The 20,450-nt window shown below is 37.9% G+C and overlaps 2 protein-coding genes across 2 annotated transcripts in view; one reads left to right on the forward strand and one right to left on the reverse strand.

The window, feature by feature from the left end:
- The window catches only part of LOC120563761 (AP-3 complex subunit beta-2), a 51,745-nt gene extending 44,970 nt beyond the window's left edge, over window positions 1–6,775 (forward strand). The window contains exons 26-27 of the mRNA XM_039808150.1: window positions 2,099–2,237; window positions 3,226–6,775. Of these exons, the coding sequence (XP_039664084.1) occupies window positions 2,099–2,237; window positions 3,226–3,376 (290 nt within the window). The 3' untranslated portion in view covers window positions 3,377–6,775. The remainder of the gene's footprint in view (window positions 1–2,098; window positions 2,238–3,225) is intronic.
- A 1,184-nt stretch (window positions 6,776–7,959) lies between these two features.
- sv2 (synaptic vesicle glycoprotein 2) lies at window positions 7,960–20,429 on the reverse strand. Its single transcript, XM_039808246.1, has 13 exons — window positions 20,339–20,429; window positions 18,931–19,029; window positions 18,215–18,376; window positions 16,825–16,987; window positions 15,972–16,093; window positions 15,454–15,617; window positions 15,282–15,362; window positions 14,838–14,936; window positions 14,173–14,261; window positions 13,683–13,813; window positions 12,450–12,545; window positions 12,144–12,303; window positions 7,960–8,883 (listed from the first exon to the last, which is right to left on the reverse strand). Exons 1-13 carry the CDS (start codon window positions 20,427–20,429, stop codon window positions 8,700–8,702), a joined length of 1,641 nt encoding a protein of 546 aa, XP_039664180.1. The 3' UTR covers window positions 7,960–8,699.
- Window positions 20,430–20,450: the final 21 nt, after the last annotated feature.

Genomic DNA, 20,450 nt, shown 5'->3' on the forward strand with positions numbered 1-20,450 from the left:
AGGTTCACAATACATTTTGGCCCACCTAGTTTTTGTCGCCTTTTCTAAAGTTTTTGTCCCTTTTTCCCCTACGTGTTTGTTGCTTTTTTGGACACCTTTTACAGTGTTTTTTGTGCTTTTTTCAATGCTTTAACCGCCTTTTTTTTGTTTTTCTAGACAATTTTGTTGCTTTTTTCAACGATTTCGTCGCTTTATTCTCTGATGGCTAAGGAACTTTTTTTTTCTACTTTTTGGGGGCTTTATGAGGCCCAAACTATACGTGAGAAAGCTATATGAGACATGTAGTAATACAGTAGAAATATTTGACTTTTTCTCTTAAATAAAAGCATGTCAATAAACTATACATGTCTGGCCCTTGATGTGATTAGTGAAATTGAGTTTGACACCCCTGCTGTAGACAGACTCACCTGTACTAACCTGCATCATATTTAAGGCCGCTCACACTCTGCTACACCAGGAATGACGGAAAATGCTCATCCACTGATCCCGATTCACTTTTTAAGCACTGTGTGAAGAAAAAAATAACATCAGGCTCGTTCATATTTCTGTTACCTGAGCTTTCAAGCGCTGAAGTGCTGCAATGTCACAATGTTCAAACCTCGTCAGCACTGATTGTTTTTGTGACTTGCAGGTTGAAAGACATCTTGACGTCTGAAACCAGACTATATTTGGTTGAAGAGCAAGAGCTTATTATTATTATTATAACTAATAATTATTTTCATTAGCGATTAATATGCTGACTATTGTTTTTATTAGCTCAGTCAGTAAGGAGTTGGGTTGGGAACCGGAGGGTTGCCGGTTCAAGTCCTCATACGGACCAAAGTATGGTGTGGACTGGTAGCTGGAGAGGTGCCAGTACACCTCCTGGGCACTGCCAAAGTGCTCTTGAGCAAGGCACTGGTTAGCCCTTCCATGGGCAGCCCCCTCACTCTGACATCTCTCCATTAGTGCATGTATAGGTACTGAGCATATGTGTAATTCAGGCCTGAGTGTAATAACAACAGAGTGAAAACATTGTAATTTCTCCTTTCTTTCCCTTTGAATTTTTTTGGGGGAGTTTTTCCTTACATGAATCGAGGATAGAGGGTGTTGTATGCTCTACCGATAATGAAGATGATTTTGGGCTACATACATAAAATGTATTTAACTTTAAATATATATTTCTCAACCAAAGATCAAAGTGTTTTATTTGAATACTTTCTAAGGAATATAAAATATATAGTAATTCACAAGCAAAGAGCCTAAATTTAAGTCAGAAAAAAAATAACTATTTATCTTGTGGAGGGTCCTGACCAACAGGTTAGGAACCACTGGTTTATTCTATTGTAATGTGAAAAAAATGCCAATACCAATACCAATAATCCAAGATATTAAAGTTTGTTTTAAATTACGTAACGCAATATATATATATACTTTCAATGAAGAAGCTGTAACCAGCAAATGTCTGGCCTGTTTGGTTGATAAATTACTTAAACAAGTTATTTATGTTGTTGACTATATTTTCTGTCAGGAGACTAATTGTTCCAGCAGTAGTTAGGACTTGCTTCACACTGAAATGTAGTATATAGTAATTAAAACGCTATTGAAACAACAACTACTGCATATGTACTCAAGACATGTCAACCCAAATGTATCCAGGCTTTTTAACTGGACGCCTTGATGTCTTTTGACCTGCTAATAAGAGTCTTCTTATTAGTTCTTAAAGGGAAAACTGCTTTGGTGCAAAATGTCTTACTTTCAGACTACATTGAAAACTCATGAACAAAATTGCCTCTTTATTGCTTTGAATTCACCAAGAGAACTGTCTCCCTCCTCTACTGTGTTCAGTGGGAAGCATCAGTGCATTCCAGTTCAAGTTTCAGTTTGTAATCTTGATGTATTGAGTCTTACATCACATCACTCTAGTGTTAGCCTTATATACAGTATCTATATAATACTGTATGTCTGTAGCTGGCAGATATCCTAAAAAAAAAATGTATATTTGGCTTTCTATAAAACAACACTGTATTGAGTCCTACACTGATACTGTGAAAATAAGCAGCAGCTACAACTTTAGAGCTTTCCCAGTTTGACCAGTGCTCTGCTCACTCCTCTACAGGTCAGCTGATGGGTATGAACGAGATCACGGAGAAGATAACCCTGGACGCCAAGTGCCGGAACGAACACTCCATCGTCCAGAGGGTGACCACCGCCGCCAACCTCAGCAGAGTCCCCTGTGGCTCAGATAAAGAGTGCAGGTGAGAAGATTAGAACAAATATCAGCAGGAGCAACCTCCAAATATCTAGGAAGTGTACTGTATGCTGTCTGTCAAGTTTATAGTCACACATTTCAGCTTCAAATTTCAGTCAGTAAAAGCTTGTATGTGTGATGTGTTTTATTCGCTGGATTGTTAATATGCCCACCTTTGTGGTGGAGTAGCATAAAACACAAATACAAACTGGTACACTGTCAGTGGTTGGAGCAGATTTCAGCTTTAAATGAAAAGACCAGCAGTGGAAGAAGTACTCAAGTATTTTGCTTCAGTAAAAGTAGCAATACCACAATGTAGAAAAGTAAAAGTCCAGCATTTCAGTTTATACTTGAGTAAAAGTACAAAAGTTTTGGCATCAAAATATACTTATATATATAAAATACTTAAAGGTCTCATTATGCAGAATGGCTCATTTCAGAATTATATACTGTATATTATATTATTGGATTATAAATAGTGATGCATTAATGTTTCCATCACTTTCATGTTGCAGCTGGTAAAGGTAATTTTAATCACTTTACATACTGCTGGGTAGCTCGTGAATTTGCCCCAGGGATCAATAAAGCTTACTTTAATATTTATTTGTTGATTATATGTTGTTTTATTAATCAGAATCTGCAAAGTAACTAAAGTTATTAAATAGATGAAGTGAAGTAAAAAGGACAGTATTTCCCTCTGAACTGTAGTGGACTATAAATATAAAGTAGCAGTAAATGGAAACACTCAAGTAAATTACAAGTAGTTCAAAATTGTACATACTTAGTTACTTCCCACCACTGGCCATTTAGGAAAGCATATTTCTTTAGCGCATCATGCGTAGATGTTTAAAAGAGTTAATTATTGTGTATAATTGTTGATGAACCAGCTGATTGACACTCATTCCTCCTTTATTCTGTGGCTTCATCTTTACTTCTGATCTTTGCTGCTTTGACCTCAGTCCTCCTGTTCCTCCTCCTGATCATCCTGTCCACAGGTTCGCTGGCAGGACGGTGACCAGCAGCAGCCTGGTGTTGGTCACCGTGGCGACCAAAGAGGAAGGAGCCGCCAAGCTGACGATCAACTGTGAGAAAATGGTGATCGGCACGATGCTGGTGAAGGACATCCTCCTGGCCCTGACGCAGTGACGCGTGACGTTTAGCCCTCTGCCCTCTCGCCCCAACGCACCTCTCTCATACTGTATCATCCATCACATGTGTAGCATCTCCTCCGCTCTCCTCTTAGCAGCGGCAGCGAGGACGTTTCCAGAACGTTTAACCCCAGTTTGATTGTTTTTTCCAAGAGCCCTCTACTGTTATGAATTACTCCTATATTCACTGAATGCCACAGCTGTACATGATATTTCCCTCTCTCCGTTTTAAAGTTTCTTACATGTCATTATTTTGAAATACATATTTTGCAATGGGTTTTACTTCCTTACAGAGCCAACTGGATTTATTGTACTCCCAATTTCTAAGTCAACTCAGAAGAGAAAGTATTTGTGCATCTTTTAAACCTTAAATCGACTTAAAATGAAAAGTAGCTCCCATCTAGTTACATCGGAGTGTGAAATAATTGTGCAAAATTTGCTCACTGGATAAACAGGACATTAGGTGAGCTTGAAGGTTCAAGCATGACAAAACACAAGGTCCAATTACTTAATGTTTTCGAAGCTCTCAACCACATCTTGTGGCCTTTCTCTCAACAGATAGTTATTCGCTTGTCATTGACTGAGACTGAATGAACATAAGACAATGTAAACAGATAATAAAAAATGCTAGAATTCATAAAACCTTTAGCAGAGGAAAATTAATATGACGGCGCAGCTACAGTGCAGTGCAAGATAAGAATTAATAGTCCCAAATGTTTTTTAATAAAATGCAATAGCTAACAAAGTTTTAAGCCTTGAAGTAAGACATTTGGAGAGTTTTGTGGGAGTTTGTTCCAGATAATGTGGTGCAAAACAAAAATGAATCAATGCGGTTTATTTTGACTGTGGGATCAGTATAAAGACCTGAGACGTCTAGACAGTTTACTAGGTAGCAGCAGATCAGAGCTGTACGCTGGAAACACTGGGCTTTAAACTGGTCACAGCATCAACTGGGAAGAGGTCAAAGTCATCGATGACCCGGAGGAAGAGAAAGAAGGCCATTCACATCCAATGCTAACCTCCAAAATACGACATCAAGTAATGATGTGATAATGTTGAAACGAAAAAGAACAAAGTTATTGAACCTTGTGTCAAAACAAAAGCTCTTTCTCTAAATCTGTTCTGAGAAAATACATTAAAAAATTATCCAGTTTCACCCATAAAATTTAGCTTATTTTCTTTAGAAATAAGGTGCCCAAATTCTTATTCTTTGACACGTGGATGCCCAAATCTGTCACACCAATTTTAGCTAGTTAGTTATTAGCTATCAGACTAATTTAAGACGTAAATAATATAAGTAATAGATGATATGCTGTAGGTTTAAAATTCCCCCAAAACTACACACAATAAAACACAGACTGTAAGATCAGCATAATCAATTCTCATCCAGTTGTTTGAAGTCATTAGTTTAATGTAGCATGAAGGCTTGACAGAGACAACAACTACCTATAACTGAATCATTCCATTTTGGCACAATAAACTTTGTTAATCAATAACTCAACTGCTCCTGGGAATAAATCTTCATATCAAATTCTGCGATTTTAAGCATCTGCCTCGCTGTCATAGTGCACATGTTCATTACAATAAGTGGGGCGTTTATAAAAACTGAAGCTGTATAAATGTTATTGTATGTATTGCAACATGTAATACAGTACTAATATAAGTAAGGTGTGGTGTGTGTGTGAGTGTGATGACACTGAATATTGACCCGCTAAACTAGCTGTTTTCAAAATGACTCAAAATGACACTTGACTTGAAATCATCATGAAGCACATAATAATCCACAATGGACGCTGAGGAAGAAATAATGGCTTTGATGACTGCCACAGCACATGCTACATAGATTTAAAAATCTTAAATCTTACATTCAATTATAGATTCATAAATTTGCCTGGAAAAAAACTATGGCATAATTGCAGATTTAGAAAATCTTCTAAATTACTGACACAAATGTACTTATTAGTCCCCAAATTCTAGGGCCTCAACTAACAATTATTTTCATTATTGAATAATCTGCTAATTATTGTCTTGATACATTGATTTATAGTTGGTTCATAAAATGTTAAAAATATTAGTTCCCATCATTTTTAAACGTCTTGTTTTGTACAATAACAGCCTCCAAAACCCACAAATATTTAGTTTAATAACATAGGAAATTAAGTAAACCAGCAAATATTTACATTTCAGAAGCTGGAACCAGAGATTTGTTTTTAGAATTTTGGCTTCAAAAATACTAAACCAAAATAGCTGCCGATTAATTTTCTGTCAATCGTCTAATCATTTTACCTTTACCAAATTCACGATTGAAACTTCGGCCTTAAAACAACCTGAACTTTTAAATGATTAGATCAATGTTAGGAAATACTTGTTTCTTGCCGAGAGTTGGATGAAGATCGATGACGCCACACTCATTTGTACCGTTAGCTCAGCTTTTCACAGCTAGCATTCCAGCTAGCTCTTTCAAAATTAGTACTATTTGTTGTTTTTACACAAAGTTACAGGATATAAAGTGTCAATAATTAGTGAGCTGTAGAGGTTCTGGAAGACATTATGTTACTTTTGGACAAAACAGGCTAGCTGTTTGCTTGTTTCCCCTGTTTCCAGTCTTACGCTAACGGGATACGCTAGCTACACATTTACCATACAGACTTAAGAGAGGTATCAATCTGACAGCAGTTTCTATTCATATACGTTTAGGTTTAAACTGTAGCCTTCCCTGCTAAAACACCTACTGTAAACATAAAAACTCATAAACAAACTTTTACTAAAGCATATATATAGATTATAATTGAAATAGTGCTCATGATAATTTCAAACATTTTCAAGATGTTACCTTGATGTCGTTTGTCAGACTGTTTTCATGCCTTTTTATTATGTTTTGTTTTCAGGTTGTGTGGGTTTTCTTGTGTTATGGACCCTCATGTGTCCAGAAGCTGCACGTTTCTTATCTTTAACACGTGATCTGTGTATTTATTTATTTATTTATTGTTTCTTTACGGTTAGAAATTGTGTTTAACCAAAGGAGTACATTGCAGTCAAACTTCAGCACTCGTCATAGAAAACTGAGCCGTAGCAGCAGTTGGACGGTTTCATTTTGGCCTTTTTTTGTACCTGTTGCATTATTTACCATTAAACCACTCAGACCTGAAATTTTAACTGCATCACAGTCATAATGAAGAATGTAAAGAAAGTCTACTTTTAATGTAAAAATCAATAGAAAACTGCTTTCACAGAAACAGTTGGATGAAATCATTAAATTCATGTCTGGCAATTTGTTTTATCTGCATCTGCTTTTAAATATCCAAAGTATGTTTTATTCATACTCAGTGTGGTTGTGAAATGTGGTCCTGAAGTATTACAAGTTTATTTATTATACAAATAAAAAAATACAGATAAATGCTCATGTCTTGTGTATTTTCTCATATCATACTCCATAATTCATCCGTTCACATTTTCGGACAGTTATCTGAATGCTTTCCTAAAAAAGGCAAAACATTTCAGGGGCGTCCTCATTTTTTGGTGTGTTCAACAGTGGTGGAAAGTAACTACAGGTAAGTATATTTAGTCAAATATTGTACTTAAGTAACATTTTGAGTATTTCCATTTTATGCTACTTTATACTTCTACTTCACTCCATTTCAGAGGAAAGTGTTGTACCTTTTACTCCACTACAGCTGTAGTTTTAGCTCAGCTTCAGATTTTACATAAACATATAAGCTTATAAAATACAATGTGTTGCTAAACATTAAACCAGCAGTTTCTAAAATAAATGAAGCAGCTCAAACTAGCTCTACTTTAACCAGCTACAGCTGTAAAATCTGGCTTACACATTCACAATCTAATAATGTCATATATAATAATACTCCGTATCAGTCATGGGACATTTCACTGCAGTTAGTTCTTTTACTCTAAATACTTAGATAAGTATTTTTTATACTGTTGTATTGGTACTTTTACTTAAATTAAATGTATTATGCTCATTTTCAGGTTCATAATTGTATTTCGAGAATAGGTTTATTTGGTTTGATTTTCAGAAAACACCATATATTTGTTGTACTCTACATTGCTGCAGCTCCTCTTTTCACCCTGTGTGTTGAGCTCTCTGTTTTAGCTACAGAGTGAGGCATCTCACTTCTATATCTATTCTATATATTCTATATCTTTGTTGGAAGTCGCACATGCGCAGTAAGTACTGCTAGCTTTTCAGTTGCAGAGTATGAGGGCGTGCCACGCGGTGCCACGCTAGCAGCTAGGTGAGCATTATAACGTGTGTTACAAAGTGACGCACGTTCGTCACAGAAGTAAAGGCTGGACTACAATAGAGCTGTTTGGAGCAGTTTGTGAACAGTGTTTTCTCTGGAAGATGGTAAGTCCCTTTGGGGTGGACTTTGGGCTTTTTCACTTTGTAAACCTAAAACATGCACAAAAAGATATATAACACAATAAAGGAAAGGGAAACAGCCAAAAAGCATAATATGAGCACTTTAAGTAAAGGAACTGAATACTAGCTCCACCACTGGTGTTCAGTAAAACCTGAGCTGTATGAGAGTGTAGGTGATATCACACAAAAACCCACACAGCTGACATGAAGAGATGTAGTGTTTGTTTAAACAAACTGCTTTAGTAGCCACAAAGTACAGACAGCTTTACAGAACAACCAATGGGAATATGAGCCCATCAACAATATCGCAACTCAAGCTCATACAGTATAAGGATTTGTTCACCTGTACTTAGTCCTTTTTTAAATGATTGTAAATTGAAATTAGCAATCTTTGGTTTGTGCAGGAATAATGACAGATTGGGTACAAAATGATACAATCTACTGTATGCATAGATGTTCACAATATGTGGAATGTGCAGTGTTTCTTTTCTAGAAATATCTTTATCTAACAGCAAAACGTTTGAGTAACCAGCAGCATCACTTATTATACTCTAGAAATCATGATCAACATACAAAGTAAGATGTTTGTAGAGTTTAAAGACAAACTTTTGAAAGGTGTCCTTCATACTTTGACTCACACCTGAAAAGAGTTTTAATCATCACAAGCTCACAATCTGAATTCTACTTTCCGCAATAATAATTCTTCGAAAATGGAGTCCCCGCTGTCTTTTGACAATTTCTTCTTGTCTTTGGCATTTTAAATGAGGCACCGTACAAAGGCACAGAGAGATGACAGAAGGCACAGGATTCAAATATCCTCTGGGAGCAAAAACAGGAGATAAACGATCAGAGATCATCCAGTCTGCTTTCATGAGGAAATTAAGAGGATGTTTTCCAATACTGTAATTATATAAAATATTGTGATGTAGATTGTGAGCCATCAGGTGAGCTCCGTCTGCCTGGTTTGTGGAAGCAGAAGAGCCACCAGTCCTCCGGTGAGCAGCAGAGCTGACACCAGCAGGACCGGGACGGCACAGTTTGTGTCTACCAACTTTCCAAAGGCTACGTTACCCATGATGGCTGCCACTCGGCCCACTCCTGTGAAGAAACCGAGAGCAGAGGACCTGAAGGAAAGAAAGAAGAAGAGAAACACCAGGACATGTGAGCAGCTGTTTGTATATTTACTAAAAACAGAGCTAATTTAATTGTTTTTTTAAAGGTGCACAACCTGACACTTTCCCCCAAACTGTGAGGACTCCTGCTGATTTATTTGGATTGTTTACTTGCAATGTGCAATGTTTGCTGTCCTGTGGTTCATGCTGCACAAAAACACAGCTAATAGCTCATTTTGACGGGAAGAAAATAAAGAGTAATATCTTAATCTAAAGATGAAAAAAGAAGAAAGTAAAGAAGAAGGAAACAAGATATTAGATCAGTGGTTCTCAAAGCAGGGTCTGGGGACCCTCAGGGGTCCTTGAGGGAGTTCCAGGGGGTCCCCAGCAAAAAGGGGAATAACTTATTTTCACTATACATCCATCCATAAGTAACACAATGACAGAATGCCGTCAATATAACTTTTGGTCATGGGTTTCATACACGTTTTGTAATAAAATATCTAAAACCAAAAATCCTTTTAGATGTGGGACCCTGGGATGAAATCTTATCAAATGGTGGCTCCGTGGTCTAATTTGTGTCAGTTTAGGAGTCCTTGACATGAAAAGGTTTGGGAACCACTGTATTAGATCACACTTCATCAGTGGTGGAAGAAGTATTCAGACCCTTTACTTAAAGCTATAGTACGTAGTTTCTTTTGCCCCCATGAGGAATTCTAAGTAGTGACAACACCACCGTCGGCGCGTCCACACAATACAAGCCTTACGTGATCGCACACAGCCCCCCCCCTCCTCCACACAGTTGCTAGCAGCTAAGGAGGACAGAAAGATAAAAAACAAAACATGATGGACTCTTCAGAAGAGGTAATTATCCTCACTCGAGTTTCTGCTGTGGGAAAGTCACCGGACGCCACAATCTTCTGAACATACTGAGAAATACAGAGGGAGTTGTGTGGCGCTGAAAGTCTTACGGCGTTTTTCCATTACGTGGTACCTGCTCAACTCGCCTATACTCGTCTTTTTTGTTTCTCCATCGTGAAAAAAAGTCCCCGGTACTAGCTAATAGGTACTTTTTTTTTTTTAAGTATCACCTCCGTCGAGGTTCCAAGCGAGCTGAGGGTGATGTGAAAACCATCAGACTACTGATTGGTCAGAGAGGATCGTCACTAATCACTGTGTCATCATTGCTAGCGACACACGGGGTTGTTCTGAATTTTTAAATAGTTTAGCCAGCGGTGTTTTGTTTTTTTTGCTGCCTCCAGCTTCTTTTGAAACAAAATGTGTCTTCTGGCTGTGGCAACAGCCACATGCCAAGAGTCAAAAACAACACACCTTCGACGTTCTGTGTGTGTGACGTTAGGTCACGGCAGTTTCCTGCGACGTCGCTATGACGACCAGCCACGCTCGACTCACGCATGAGGCGGTACTAAATCTGCAATGGAAGGGTCAAGTCGGGGCCCGAGCAGAGCTGGTACTAGCAGTGGGTAAGCGCCATTAATTAGCTTTGTAGCAACTCATTTGGCAATGGCTTGAATGTAACGGACGTTTATTAATATCAAAAAGTTACGCACTAAAGCTTTACGTAAAAGTACTAATACCACACTGTAAAAATACTCTCTTACAGGTAAAAGTCCTTCATTGAAAATGTTACTTAAGTAAAAGTATGTATATATCATCAGGAAAATGGACTTAAAGTATTAGAAGTAAAAGTACTCAATGCAGAAAAATCTTCACACTTTAGAAACTGGAAACGATCCAAACAGTGCTGTGTTTAATGGTCTCATCATTTCAGCTGGACTTGTAGGCCTGTATATTGTTGGGTAGTTCAATTAATAATAAAACATCAGATTTTATAAACCACATGTATTTTGTGTGCAAAAATCTATATTTGTAAAGTAACTAAAGCTGTCAGATTAATGTAGTGGAGTAAAAAGTACAACATTTCTCTCTGAAATGTAGCGTAGTAGAAGTAGAAGGCGGCATTAAAAGAAAAAACTCAAGTATGGACTTCGTTACATTCCACCACTGCACTTCATCTTGTGGCCACATTCTGCTTTATGATGAGTCGTGGACAAGTTGAAAGTGATGGGATTACATCTCACTATATATACTATATATCTCATTATATATTATATATTATATATATTTATTATTTATTTAAATATTTAATTTTTTTGTCCTTTATCCCTCAGGTTGGCTAGGTGATCCTAACTTGGCAAGTTAAAAAACAAAACATATCTAGGTAATTTAAAATCCAAATTGACAGAAATATCTAAACCGCCATGTTTAAGCCACTTCTATTAAGACTTAAAGCCTGACTCACACTACAGGAGTTTTAAAATCCTAACCGATTTTGAAATCTGGTTGCAGCACACACTTGAGGAGAATCTTTGCAGATTTTCTTCCCTCAAATCTTAAACATGCTCACACTACAAGCTTTGAAAATAGTGGGGCATCACACACTACAAGATATTCTTAAGATTATCTTGCCAGATTTAGCACCTCACGTGACGCGATCTCACGGGGAAGCGCATGTAAACAAAATGGATACTGTGTCACGGCAACTTGCTGTAGTAATACTTATTCTTTGTACCAATAGAAAACAAAAGAAAATAAAACGAGCGTGGACGAGAAAATGGTTGGGGAGATGGGGTCACCATGGATTTTGTTAGACCTGAATGTAGCAGATGATCATTGATAGATCTAATGTTTACATTTGCTAGCTAGTGCGCTAGCAACTTTGTACACTCAATCGGTAGGTCCAAATCTAAGGCGATCTCTCCCCAGCTCTTCTCTTTATCATTCCCATTATGATGCTCTTTTGATGATACATTAAACAGGCACTCGTGCTGTTGCCACATCTCCACCATCCTTTCTTCCAACTCCGTTGTCCACCGGACCCGTACTACAGCTGCTTTCGCGGACATTTTCAAAAGTTTCCGTCACTTCCGTCTCCTTGCAGACCTGTCTCTCATTGGCTATTGTGGAAGTACTGACGTAATCATAGTCGTTTCACGCCTGATTATAATCCTAGATATCAAACATGTTTGATATTATCGGGGCGGCCCCGATGTGTCTGCGAGCAGATCGGGAGGTGCAAGATTCGATCTGTGAACGCCTCACATTACCAGATAATCTGCGCCGAACATCGGAACCGATCGAGGTCCTCGACAAGATTTTTTTCTCAGATTCTCAGGAGGGGTAAATCGGGCATAAATCGGCCTAAAACTCCTGTAGTGTGACCCTGGCATTAAGTTTTAAGAAAAGTATACCGTAGCTGGGTTGGGTAGAGCTCCGTTCCCACCACGTCCAGGGCATTCCAGGCGATAACTGACACGCCGCTGAAGACGCAGGAGAGGATCAGACTCTGGGCTTTGGTCTGGACCACATAGATGAGGAAGACGCTCAGACTGGACAACAGCAGGCTGCAGGCTGGAGAAACAATAACAACGGACATCGTTCAAGGTATAAAAACTAGCTGGTTATGTGGATGGACATTTCTTGGCAGCACGATCTTGTGGTAAAGAAGTGAAACAAAATAGTTGAATAAATATCTCAGCTTTTACGGAAAGACTCACACAGTAGAGCCTTTCCTCCCATGCTGTCCATCATAAGAATAGTGAAGATGTTTCCCGGTAAGTTTGATGCAGCAATGATGAAGCCCTCCATGTACACTGTCGGGTGAGGAAGAGATACAGGAAGGTAAGGAAGAAACATCCATCCATCGCCTTTTTTTGTTGTTGTTGTTGTTTGATTCAGATTATTCTGTTTCTGGGTCGCAGAGTGCTGGAGCCGATCCCAGCATGCAGTGGGACACAAAATTATTTTTTTAAAGATGATTTTTTTTTTGGGGCTTATATGGCCTTTATAGACAGGACGGATTGAAGACAGGAAAGGGGAGTGAGAGGGGCGACGACATGCAGCAAAGGGTCGTGGGTCGGATTCAAACCCGTGGCCGCTGCCAATGATGATTTATTTTATATTACAGGTGTGGAATTCTCCTGGAAAGAACTATTATAAATTGGTACTAGTTATAGTTGATGTAAAAAATAAAATGGAAGTGTAGCTACTGAACACTCTTGCTATGTTCTCTATAATTAGAAACTAATTATGAAGTTATTTCCAGGAAAATTGCAGTCCCATGAAAGAAAGCTTACAGATACAGTCCAGACAGGTCGCAACAAAAACAAGGAGACAACACATCCAAACCTAGAGGCAATTTAGAGTCTCCAATTCACCTGAGCAGCACGTCTCTGGACTGTGACATACAATGTTTATGTTCACAGGGATCACATGCAATCCCCACACAGAGGAAACACAAAATACTTTAACAGAATTGTGTAAGGAGGATCTCTTGGGGGTTAGTCTGATCTGGTGCTCTTTTTAGGGTCAGAGCTGGATTTCAAATGCAAGTTACCAAAGTAGTTCATCTTGCAAAAGAAAGAAAACATTATTGAGAAAAATGAAGTGACATGCATCTACAAGTCTACCAAAATACCCTGAGGACAATGTTTTCACTGGCTTTTAAATTTGTCTCGGTTCACTGACTTCCTATGTTGTGTAACCTTTGTTTTAAACACCAAATGCTATCAATACCTCTTCTAATTCTATTCATGTATAGTATTAAGTGTACTTTCATGAGAGGAGGGAATATAATTGTACTAATGATTCTTTAGTCTAACCTTATTGTCAAACTACATCCTCTGTGGTAAAGCTATACATGCTTGCTTCATGTCCAGTTATGGGTTTGCTGACTGCAGTAAAAAAACAAAAAAAAAAACATAATTAACTTTGTCATCCCAGAAACTAACCTGCTGTCTTGACCGGGTAGCAGCTTTGGTCGTGGAGTGGAGACCGCAGCAGGGACACGTTGGCACAGGGCGAGCCGCCGTCCTCAATTCTCTCAAACAGCTCTGGGAACCACATCCACAGTCCGTAGTAACTACAGACACACACAGACACACACAATAAATGGTACAGGCAGTTTTCAATGTAAAAAACTACACTTGTATGGCTAAGTCCTGCCTTAATACTGCCGTCTTTTTTTTTCTTTTCTTTTTTTAACAGTTTTTGCAGTTAAGTTAATCATGATTTTTGGTTGTTGAAGATAAGATATTTGCAACGGTTATCTCTTACTGCCATTTAAAGCTGCAGAGCTGCCTGCTGCAGATTTACCACATAAGTGGTGTTAAAACACACATAAAAAACACAAGCCCTGAACTTGTACACAATCCCAACAACAGAAGTTACACTACAGATTCTCCTAAGTCTATATGTAGACATGCAGATGGCGTTTCTCACCCAAAGGAAATGCAGTAGAAGATGATGAGCAGTGCAAAGCTCCTGGATTTAAGCGAATCATTAAACATCTGTTTAATGGGAACCAGGGCCTGCAAGTTTAACCAAAGACACTATTTTAAATGACAATGAAAAAATAGCAATAATCAAGGAAATATTCTAAGTAAGTGAGTAAGAATTACTTTATATTATATTAAATTAGTTTGAAAGGGGCAAAATGGACACCTGCAACTGGTTTGTGCCAATTTTATTGAAAATATGTTTGGGAATATGTAAAGCTGAACTATAATAACTGACACTATGAAGGCTTTATGGTGGGTTTCATGACTTAATCTAAAGTTTTGCAGTTTTGTGCTGAAAAGTTGAATAATACTAAATCAATACGTTAAATAAAATAACCACACAGTAAACCTGGATAGATGCTGAAATAATTAGTTGATTCATTAAAAAGTCAATCAACAGAAAATATCAGCAGCTATTTGGATAATCAGTTAATCGTTTTGGTCATTTTTCAAGCAAAAATGCCATAAAAATAAATAAAAAAAATCACCAGTTCCAAATTTGCATATGTTAAATTTGAATGATTTTCTGTTTTACACGAAAGCATCTTTGATTTTTGGACTGTTTTTGGAACAAAACAGGGCATTTGTCCAGATTTGTGACATTACCTTTTTCAAAATACAGGCAAGTCTCTCTCTATGTGAACCCGAGGTCCTGGTCTCGTCCAGTTCCCCTCTTTGCTTGGAGCCGTTGCACAAACCAAATTCCTTCAAAAGAGTTCAAGATGACAGTTGTTACACTTAGAGTAGATTATTATGCTTTAAAATAAAGGAAGGATGTGTCTAGAGAACTTGAACAAACCACATGCAAATAAGTTACTCATTACAAATATCACTTCCCTTTTGCAATACAACCTTTGGTTGTGTGTGTGTTTCTTGGGTCCAACATTTGTATATCTCCATTGTATGCTACATGTCTGTGCTTTATCCTTTTTACCACTTCACTCCTGTGTTTTATCACATTATCTAATTAAGCTAAACACATTAAATGTGTTCAGTAAACAATGATAATGAGTCCTAGAGGCATATAAAAGGACATAATTTGGCCCATACCGGGAAATCCTGTCCCTTTCCCCACATGTTCAGCTCAAATATCACTTGGAAGACCCGGATCGCCTCTTTCTCCCGGCCAGCCTGGCAGCAAAGACAGGACACAAATCTCAAAGACAGAACAGAAGAAAAAAGCAGGCTGCAAAAAACGAGAACAAGTCGGGCTTTTAAATACCTCCATGAGGAACTTGGGGCTTTCAGGCATGAGCAGCCTGAAGAGGACGGCTGAGGTGAGGCTGGGGACAGAGCAGAGCACCACAAACAGTCTCCAGCTCTGAAAGTCCAGTGAGCCCAGTGAAAAATGGGCCCAGGTTCTTGGAATCACCAACCAGGCCAGTCCTGCAAACAAAAGACGGCCACTCACTGCTTAACACATGGGGCTACACAGTTTCCATTTCACCATTCTGTGTTTTTTGTTGTTGTCTTTGATGCTTTCACCCGCAAATTTACACGTATATATCTTTAATGTTCCAACTAATGTATTAAGAACAAATTAACCCCTTGATGATCTTAATGATCTGACAAGTCACAAGTTCCATTTGGCACACTTAAACAGAGCAGAGATAGCATCCATGGGTTTCTTGTTACTGTACAGTATGACAAGTCTGTTAAAATGTTGATTGATTGTTGATTTCATGAAATCCTGTTCTTGTCCTGCAACACTGATATTGTTGTACTGATGTATTTTCCCACCTGCAGCCAGGATGTTTCCTGCCATCCAGAAGGTGGCCAGAGCACTGATCATTGCACCTCTCCTCTGACAAGGCATAAACTCTGAGAAGTAAGAGAAGATAACAGGGATCGACCCACCGACACTGCAGAGGGGAAGAAAACAGCTTTTTTTTTTTTATTTTTTATTTTACCTTTATTTAACCAGGAAGAGACTCATTGAGATTAGAAATCTCTTTTTCAAGAGTGTCCTGGCCAAGATAGGCAGCAGTACAACCACACATACAGTACATACAAACACAAAATACACAAAACAATAGAAATATAAAACAACTGAAACAGCAAGTCCTTCAAAGTCAACCACAATCCTAAACACATCAGGCAAAACATCTACAGCCAGATGTGGCCGCCTCCAAGTCAATATACATCCTTTTAAAAGCAATGAGACTAGCTCAGTAAGTTTCATGGATTTCTGTAACTTGTTCCAGGCAGAGGGAGCAGCAAACCTAAAGGCTCAGTTCTAACCTTTGGAACAGACAGAAGGAAAAGATCCTGGGAACGAAGATTGTAACTCCCGGTACAATTTACACTGACATAGGTCAGAAGGTACGATGGAAGGAGACCTAAAATAGCCTTGTATATAAAGATATGCCAGTGTTGAAGACTCTTTTTTTTTGCAAACACCTAAAGCGATGATTTTCTTTTCCAAAATGTCCTTCATGAAGGAACATGTAGGTGTTGTAGGGGTATATGACCTGTTGGTTGCAGTATAATCTCTCTAAGCACTGAAACATACTTCATCCTACAGTTTATTGCTGTCAGCTGAATGACTTCATGTAAATACAAAATTTAAAACATATACAAATCATGTGCTCACCCGATGCCGCTGATGAACCGCAGCAGCAGGAAGAGCCAGAACCACGGAGCCACGCTGGCCAAACCTCCAAACACCCCATTAACCGTCAGGGACACAACCAAGACCCTGCGACGCCCCCTCTGGTCAGCCAGGTATCCCCACATGTAGCCGCCCACCATCATTCCTAGAGAACAGGAATTAAGGCAATAATAATCCAACATTAGCACTTAGCGCTAAGCATCACTGTGCCTACGTACAGCCTCACAGAGCCAGTAGTATGGCTGTCGACTCTTACGTCTTATTTATCTTAATTTCGAACAAAGAAAATAACAATAAAATAAAATATAAACACAATAAGTATGTAGCAACACACCAAAAGGAAAAACAATATCTATGGAGTGTTAATATGTTCAATCTGTCCAAAAAGGAGCGGGATGAAGCCGAAGCTTGTTATTTTTCCCACCCCTCGTTCAACTACAGTATATATATAGTTCCTGTATATATTATATATTTTGTATAGCAAGATAAAAACACAAAAACATATAATTTTAAACACATACCAAACATTTAACATTTTGCACCAAACAACCCGTTACCTTAATCACTAACCCTCACAATCAGTATACTAACCCACCATCACAATAACCTCTCTTCATCCTCATATCCTTTTAATAAAGTGTTTTTATACAACTTTACCATGTTTGGACAATGTTTTCCCTTCAGTGTTGATTTCACAACTAGATGAATAGTTTGGGCTTGTTTCCTTTTTTTTTTATTTAAAAGTTGGCAACATTTTTAAAATCTAGTTTTAGTCCTTTTACACTGCACAATCATGTTCTGTGTTTGTAATTGTTTTTCCAAGTCACAAACATTAGATTTTTTATTACTTTTAATAGCAGTAACCAAAAATCAACCTATTTTTTCATTTTGATTTGTTGTTAATTTAAAAAGAAAAGTTTACTAAGTTTATTTATTGTGACTAATTCAACATTTATGGAGGTATGAGAAAGATGCTTCTGTTCAATGTTGACAATGTTTAAAAAGAGTGAACAAGTGCCATTCACAATTTCTCAGAGCTCACAGTGATAATAATAATAATAAATTGAATTTATATAGCGCTTTTCATAGACTCAAAGTCGCTTTACAGGGGAGGTAAATGTCTTTAATGTGCTTGTTTTGACCGACCAACAGTCCAAAACCCAAATATATTCAATGTACTGTCACATACGACAAATAAAAGCAACAAAACCTCTAATTTGAGAAGCTGAAAGCAGAGAATATTGGCCATTTTTGCTTTAAAAAAAAAGAACTGGAACGATAACCAATTAGCAAAATAATTGCTTCTTCATTTTTCTGTCGACCGACCACAGCTCAGGTACGCTAACTGATTTATTAAATGATTGTCATTCACCGAGGAAAATGCTGGCAGTCAGCACGCCCATGTCTGAAGAGCTCAGCAGCAGATCGCAGCGTGCGGTTGGCAGGAGAAAGGACACACAGAGAATCTCCACGGCATCGCTGGCATTGGCCCAGCCACACACCACCAACAGCAGCCAATGGAACAAACCAAAACCTGACAGCAAAAGCAGAACAAAGAGTGAGTAAACAAACAGACCAGTTATCCATTAACGAATTATCTGATGTATTTATAGGCCTATTTTGGATATATTCAACAGTAATGTAGTCCAGCTGCCCTGCCCATTATGGTCAACAGACACCTCAGTTTTACAAGTCAGGATGTTTTAAAGATACTGTTAAATCTAATGTGGCAGAAACTGAGCTGAATTATTTCACATTAATGTACCCAAATTATATTTTGAACGTTGCTTTGCTATCTGTGCATCTACATTGCCACTGGTCAAAATGTTGTATTTTTAATAAGACTGAGTTTTAATAGACCAAAAAAAAAAACATGTTTTAAGCTTGTGGATGATGCATTTTTCAAATTAGAAGCATGTAATCCTCCAGTTTAAAGTGAGACATCCTCAAATCTGGATTTACCAGGGTTTCCCCCCCAAAAAAACATCAATAATAATTACACTTACATTTTATTCTACTTATAATGTTTAAGAGCAACACAAAAATGACACCCTAAAGTAACAACAACACCATCACGCTTTATATTACCTGCTATATCTACTGCTTCCTCATATGTTAACCTTTTCTGTGCACTCCCACCGACATCACGTGTGATATTTGATGCGCTCCTGTCGAAAATTGTTTCACCTAAAAAGCAGCAAAAACCAGACAAACAGGTCAAGTGAAACAAAGATTCCTGGTGAAATTGATTTTTAAGATGTCACAAAAACTTAAGATGCTCATGTTAGCGAGACTAGTACATATTAGGGGTGGGAATCACCAGAGGCCTCACGATACAATATCATCACGATACTTATGTCACGATACAATATTATTGCGATTTTAAACATATTGCAATATTCTGCGATATATTGCAATTTATTATCTTTTTTCCAACTTCAAATTTTTCCCAGTTTCAAATGATGTCCCCAAAGGAAAATTTTGTCAACATCGGTTTTATCTAAAGAGATACATTTCTCTGTCTGTTCATCTCACTTCAATTTTATTGCTGCAAAATGGGATCGTCAAGCAGACAGACTGACCAACACATATATCATAAAAGATCGATACTTGGCGTCTGTGTATCGATACAGTATTGCCATTAAAAAATATCTATGCTGTATCGATATTTTCCCCCACCCCTAGTACATATCAAGCTACACACTTAGTATAAAAGAGATAAAAAAAAAATGAATTATAGCTTTTGGGAAACTGGGTTAAGCTTCAGTGACAGGTGCACACTCTACCACTGTCCCCTGAAAGAGGTTGATCTGATCCAATGATGACATCACTCAACAATACCTCTTCTCACAGTATGGATAAATTGTCACTATAAAGTTGATGGTTTTTAGAATATTTAGTTTTTACACCAAATTAACACAAACTATAAATGACATACAGAAAACCCCAGGGCCAGGAAGTATAAACACTGCTTCTAATGTAATGCGTTTACAACGAAAGTGCCATCTGTGGTATGTAGAGCTGAAGAGATTGATCGATTAGTTGATTCGATTGGCTGAAAATTAATCAGCAACTGTTTTGATAATTTATTAAATTGTGTATTTTTTAAGCAAATATACCAAAATTTCACTGGTTACATGCAGCTTATCAAGATGATTTGGGGATTGTCTTTGTCTCATATAAGCTACTGCTAATTATATTTGGATTAATTTAGTTTCTCAAAATAATTAAGAAACTTAGTCAAAATATACTAAGTCATTATTATTAGTATTATTATTATTTGAGAAAGTTGCTCATTTTTGAGATACTAAGTCATAATGTCTTACATTACATTAGTTAAGGCTACATGGTCTTTGTTGAATCACATTGGCACAAATGGGCTTCCATAAAAATAAGGTGACAACTACTAAATGATCTTGCATCACGCTGTGTGTTTGCTTATTAAATTAAACACGAGTTAAACCGCAGTTAGTGATGGAGTGGCAACCACTTTTACCTTCATCTGAGTCCAGCTCGTTCGGCTCCAGGTAGTCGCTGGTGAGAAGCGGCTCTCGCGCCTCCGCGTCTCGCGGCACGTGACGAGACATAGCCAAAAAAATCGGACGTCT

The sequence above is a fragment of the Perca fluviatilis genome, chromosome 8, assembly GCF_010015445.1.
Source record: "Perca fluviatilis chromosome 8, GENO_Pfluv_1.0, whole genome shotgun sequence".
NCBI lineage: Eukaryota > Metazoa > Chordata > Actinopteri > Perciformes > Percidae > Perca > Perca fluviatilis.

Bases quoted from the DNA above. Each gene is read 5' to 3' on its own strand.
- sv2 (XM_039808246.1), bottom strand. From the start codon at position 20,429: ATGTCTCGTCACGTGCCGCGAGACGCGGAGGCGCGAGAGCCGCTTCTC. The intron at 19,030-20,338 runs GTAAAAGTGGTT...GCTGCTTTTTAG, and splicing joins CGAGCTGGACTCAGATGAAG to GTGAAACAATTTTCGACAGG. The intron at 12,546-13,682 runs GTTAGTTTCTGG...CTCACCCGACAG, and splicing joins CTACCCGGTCAAGACAGCAG to TGTACATGGAGGGCTTCATC.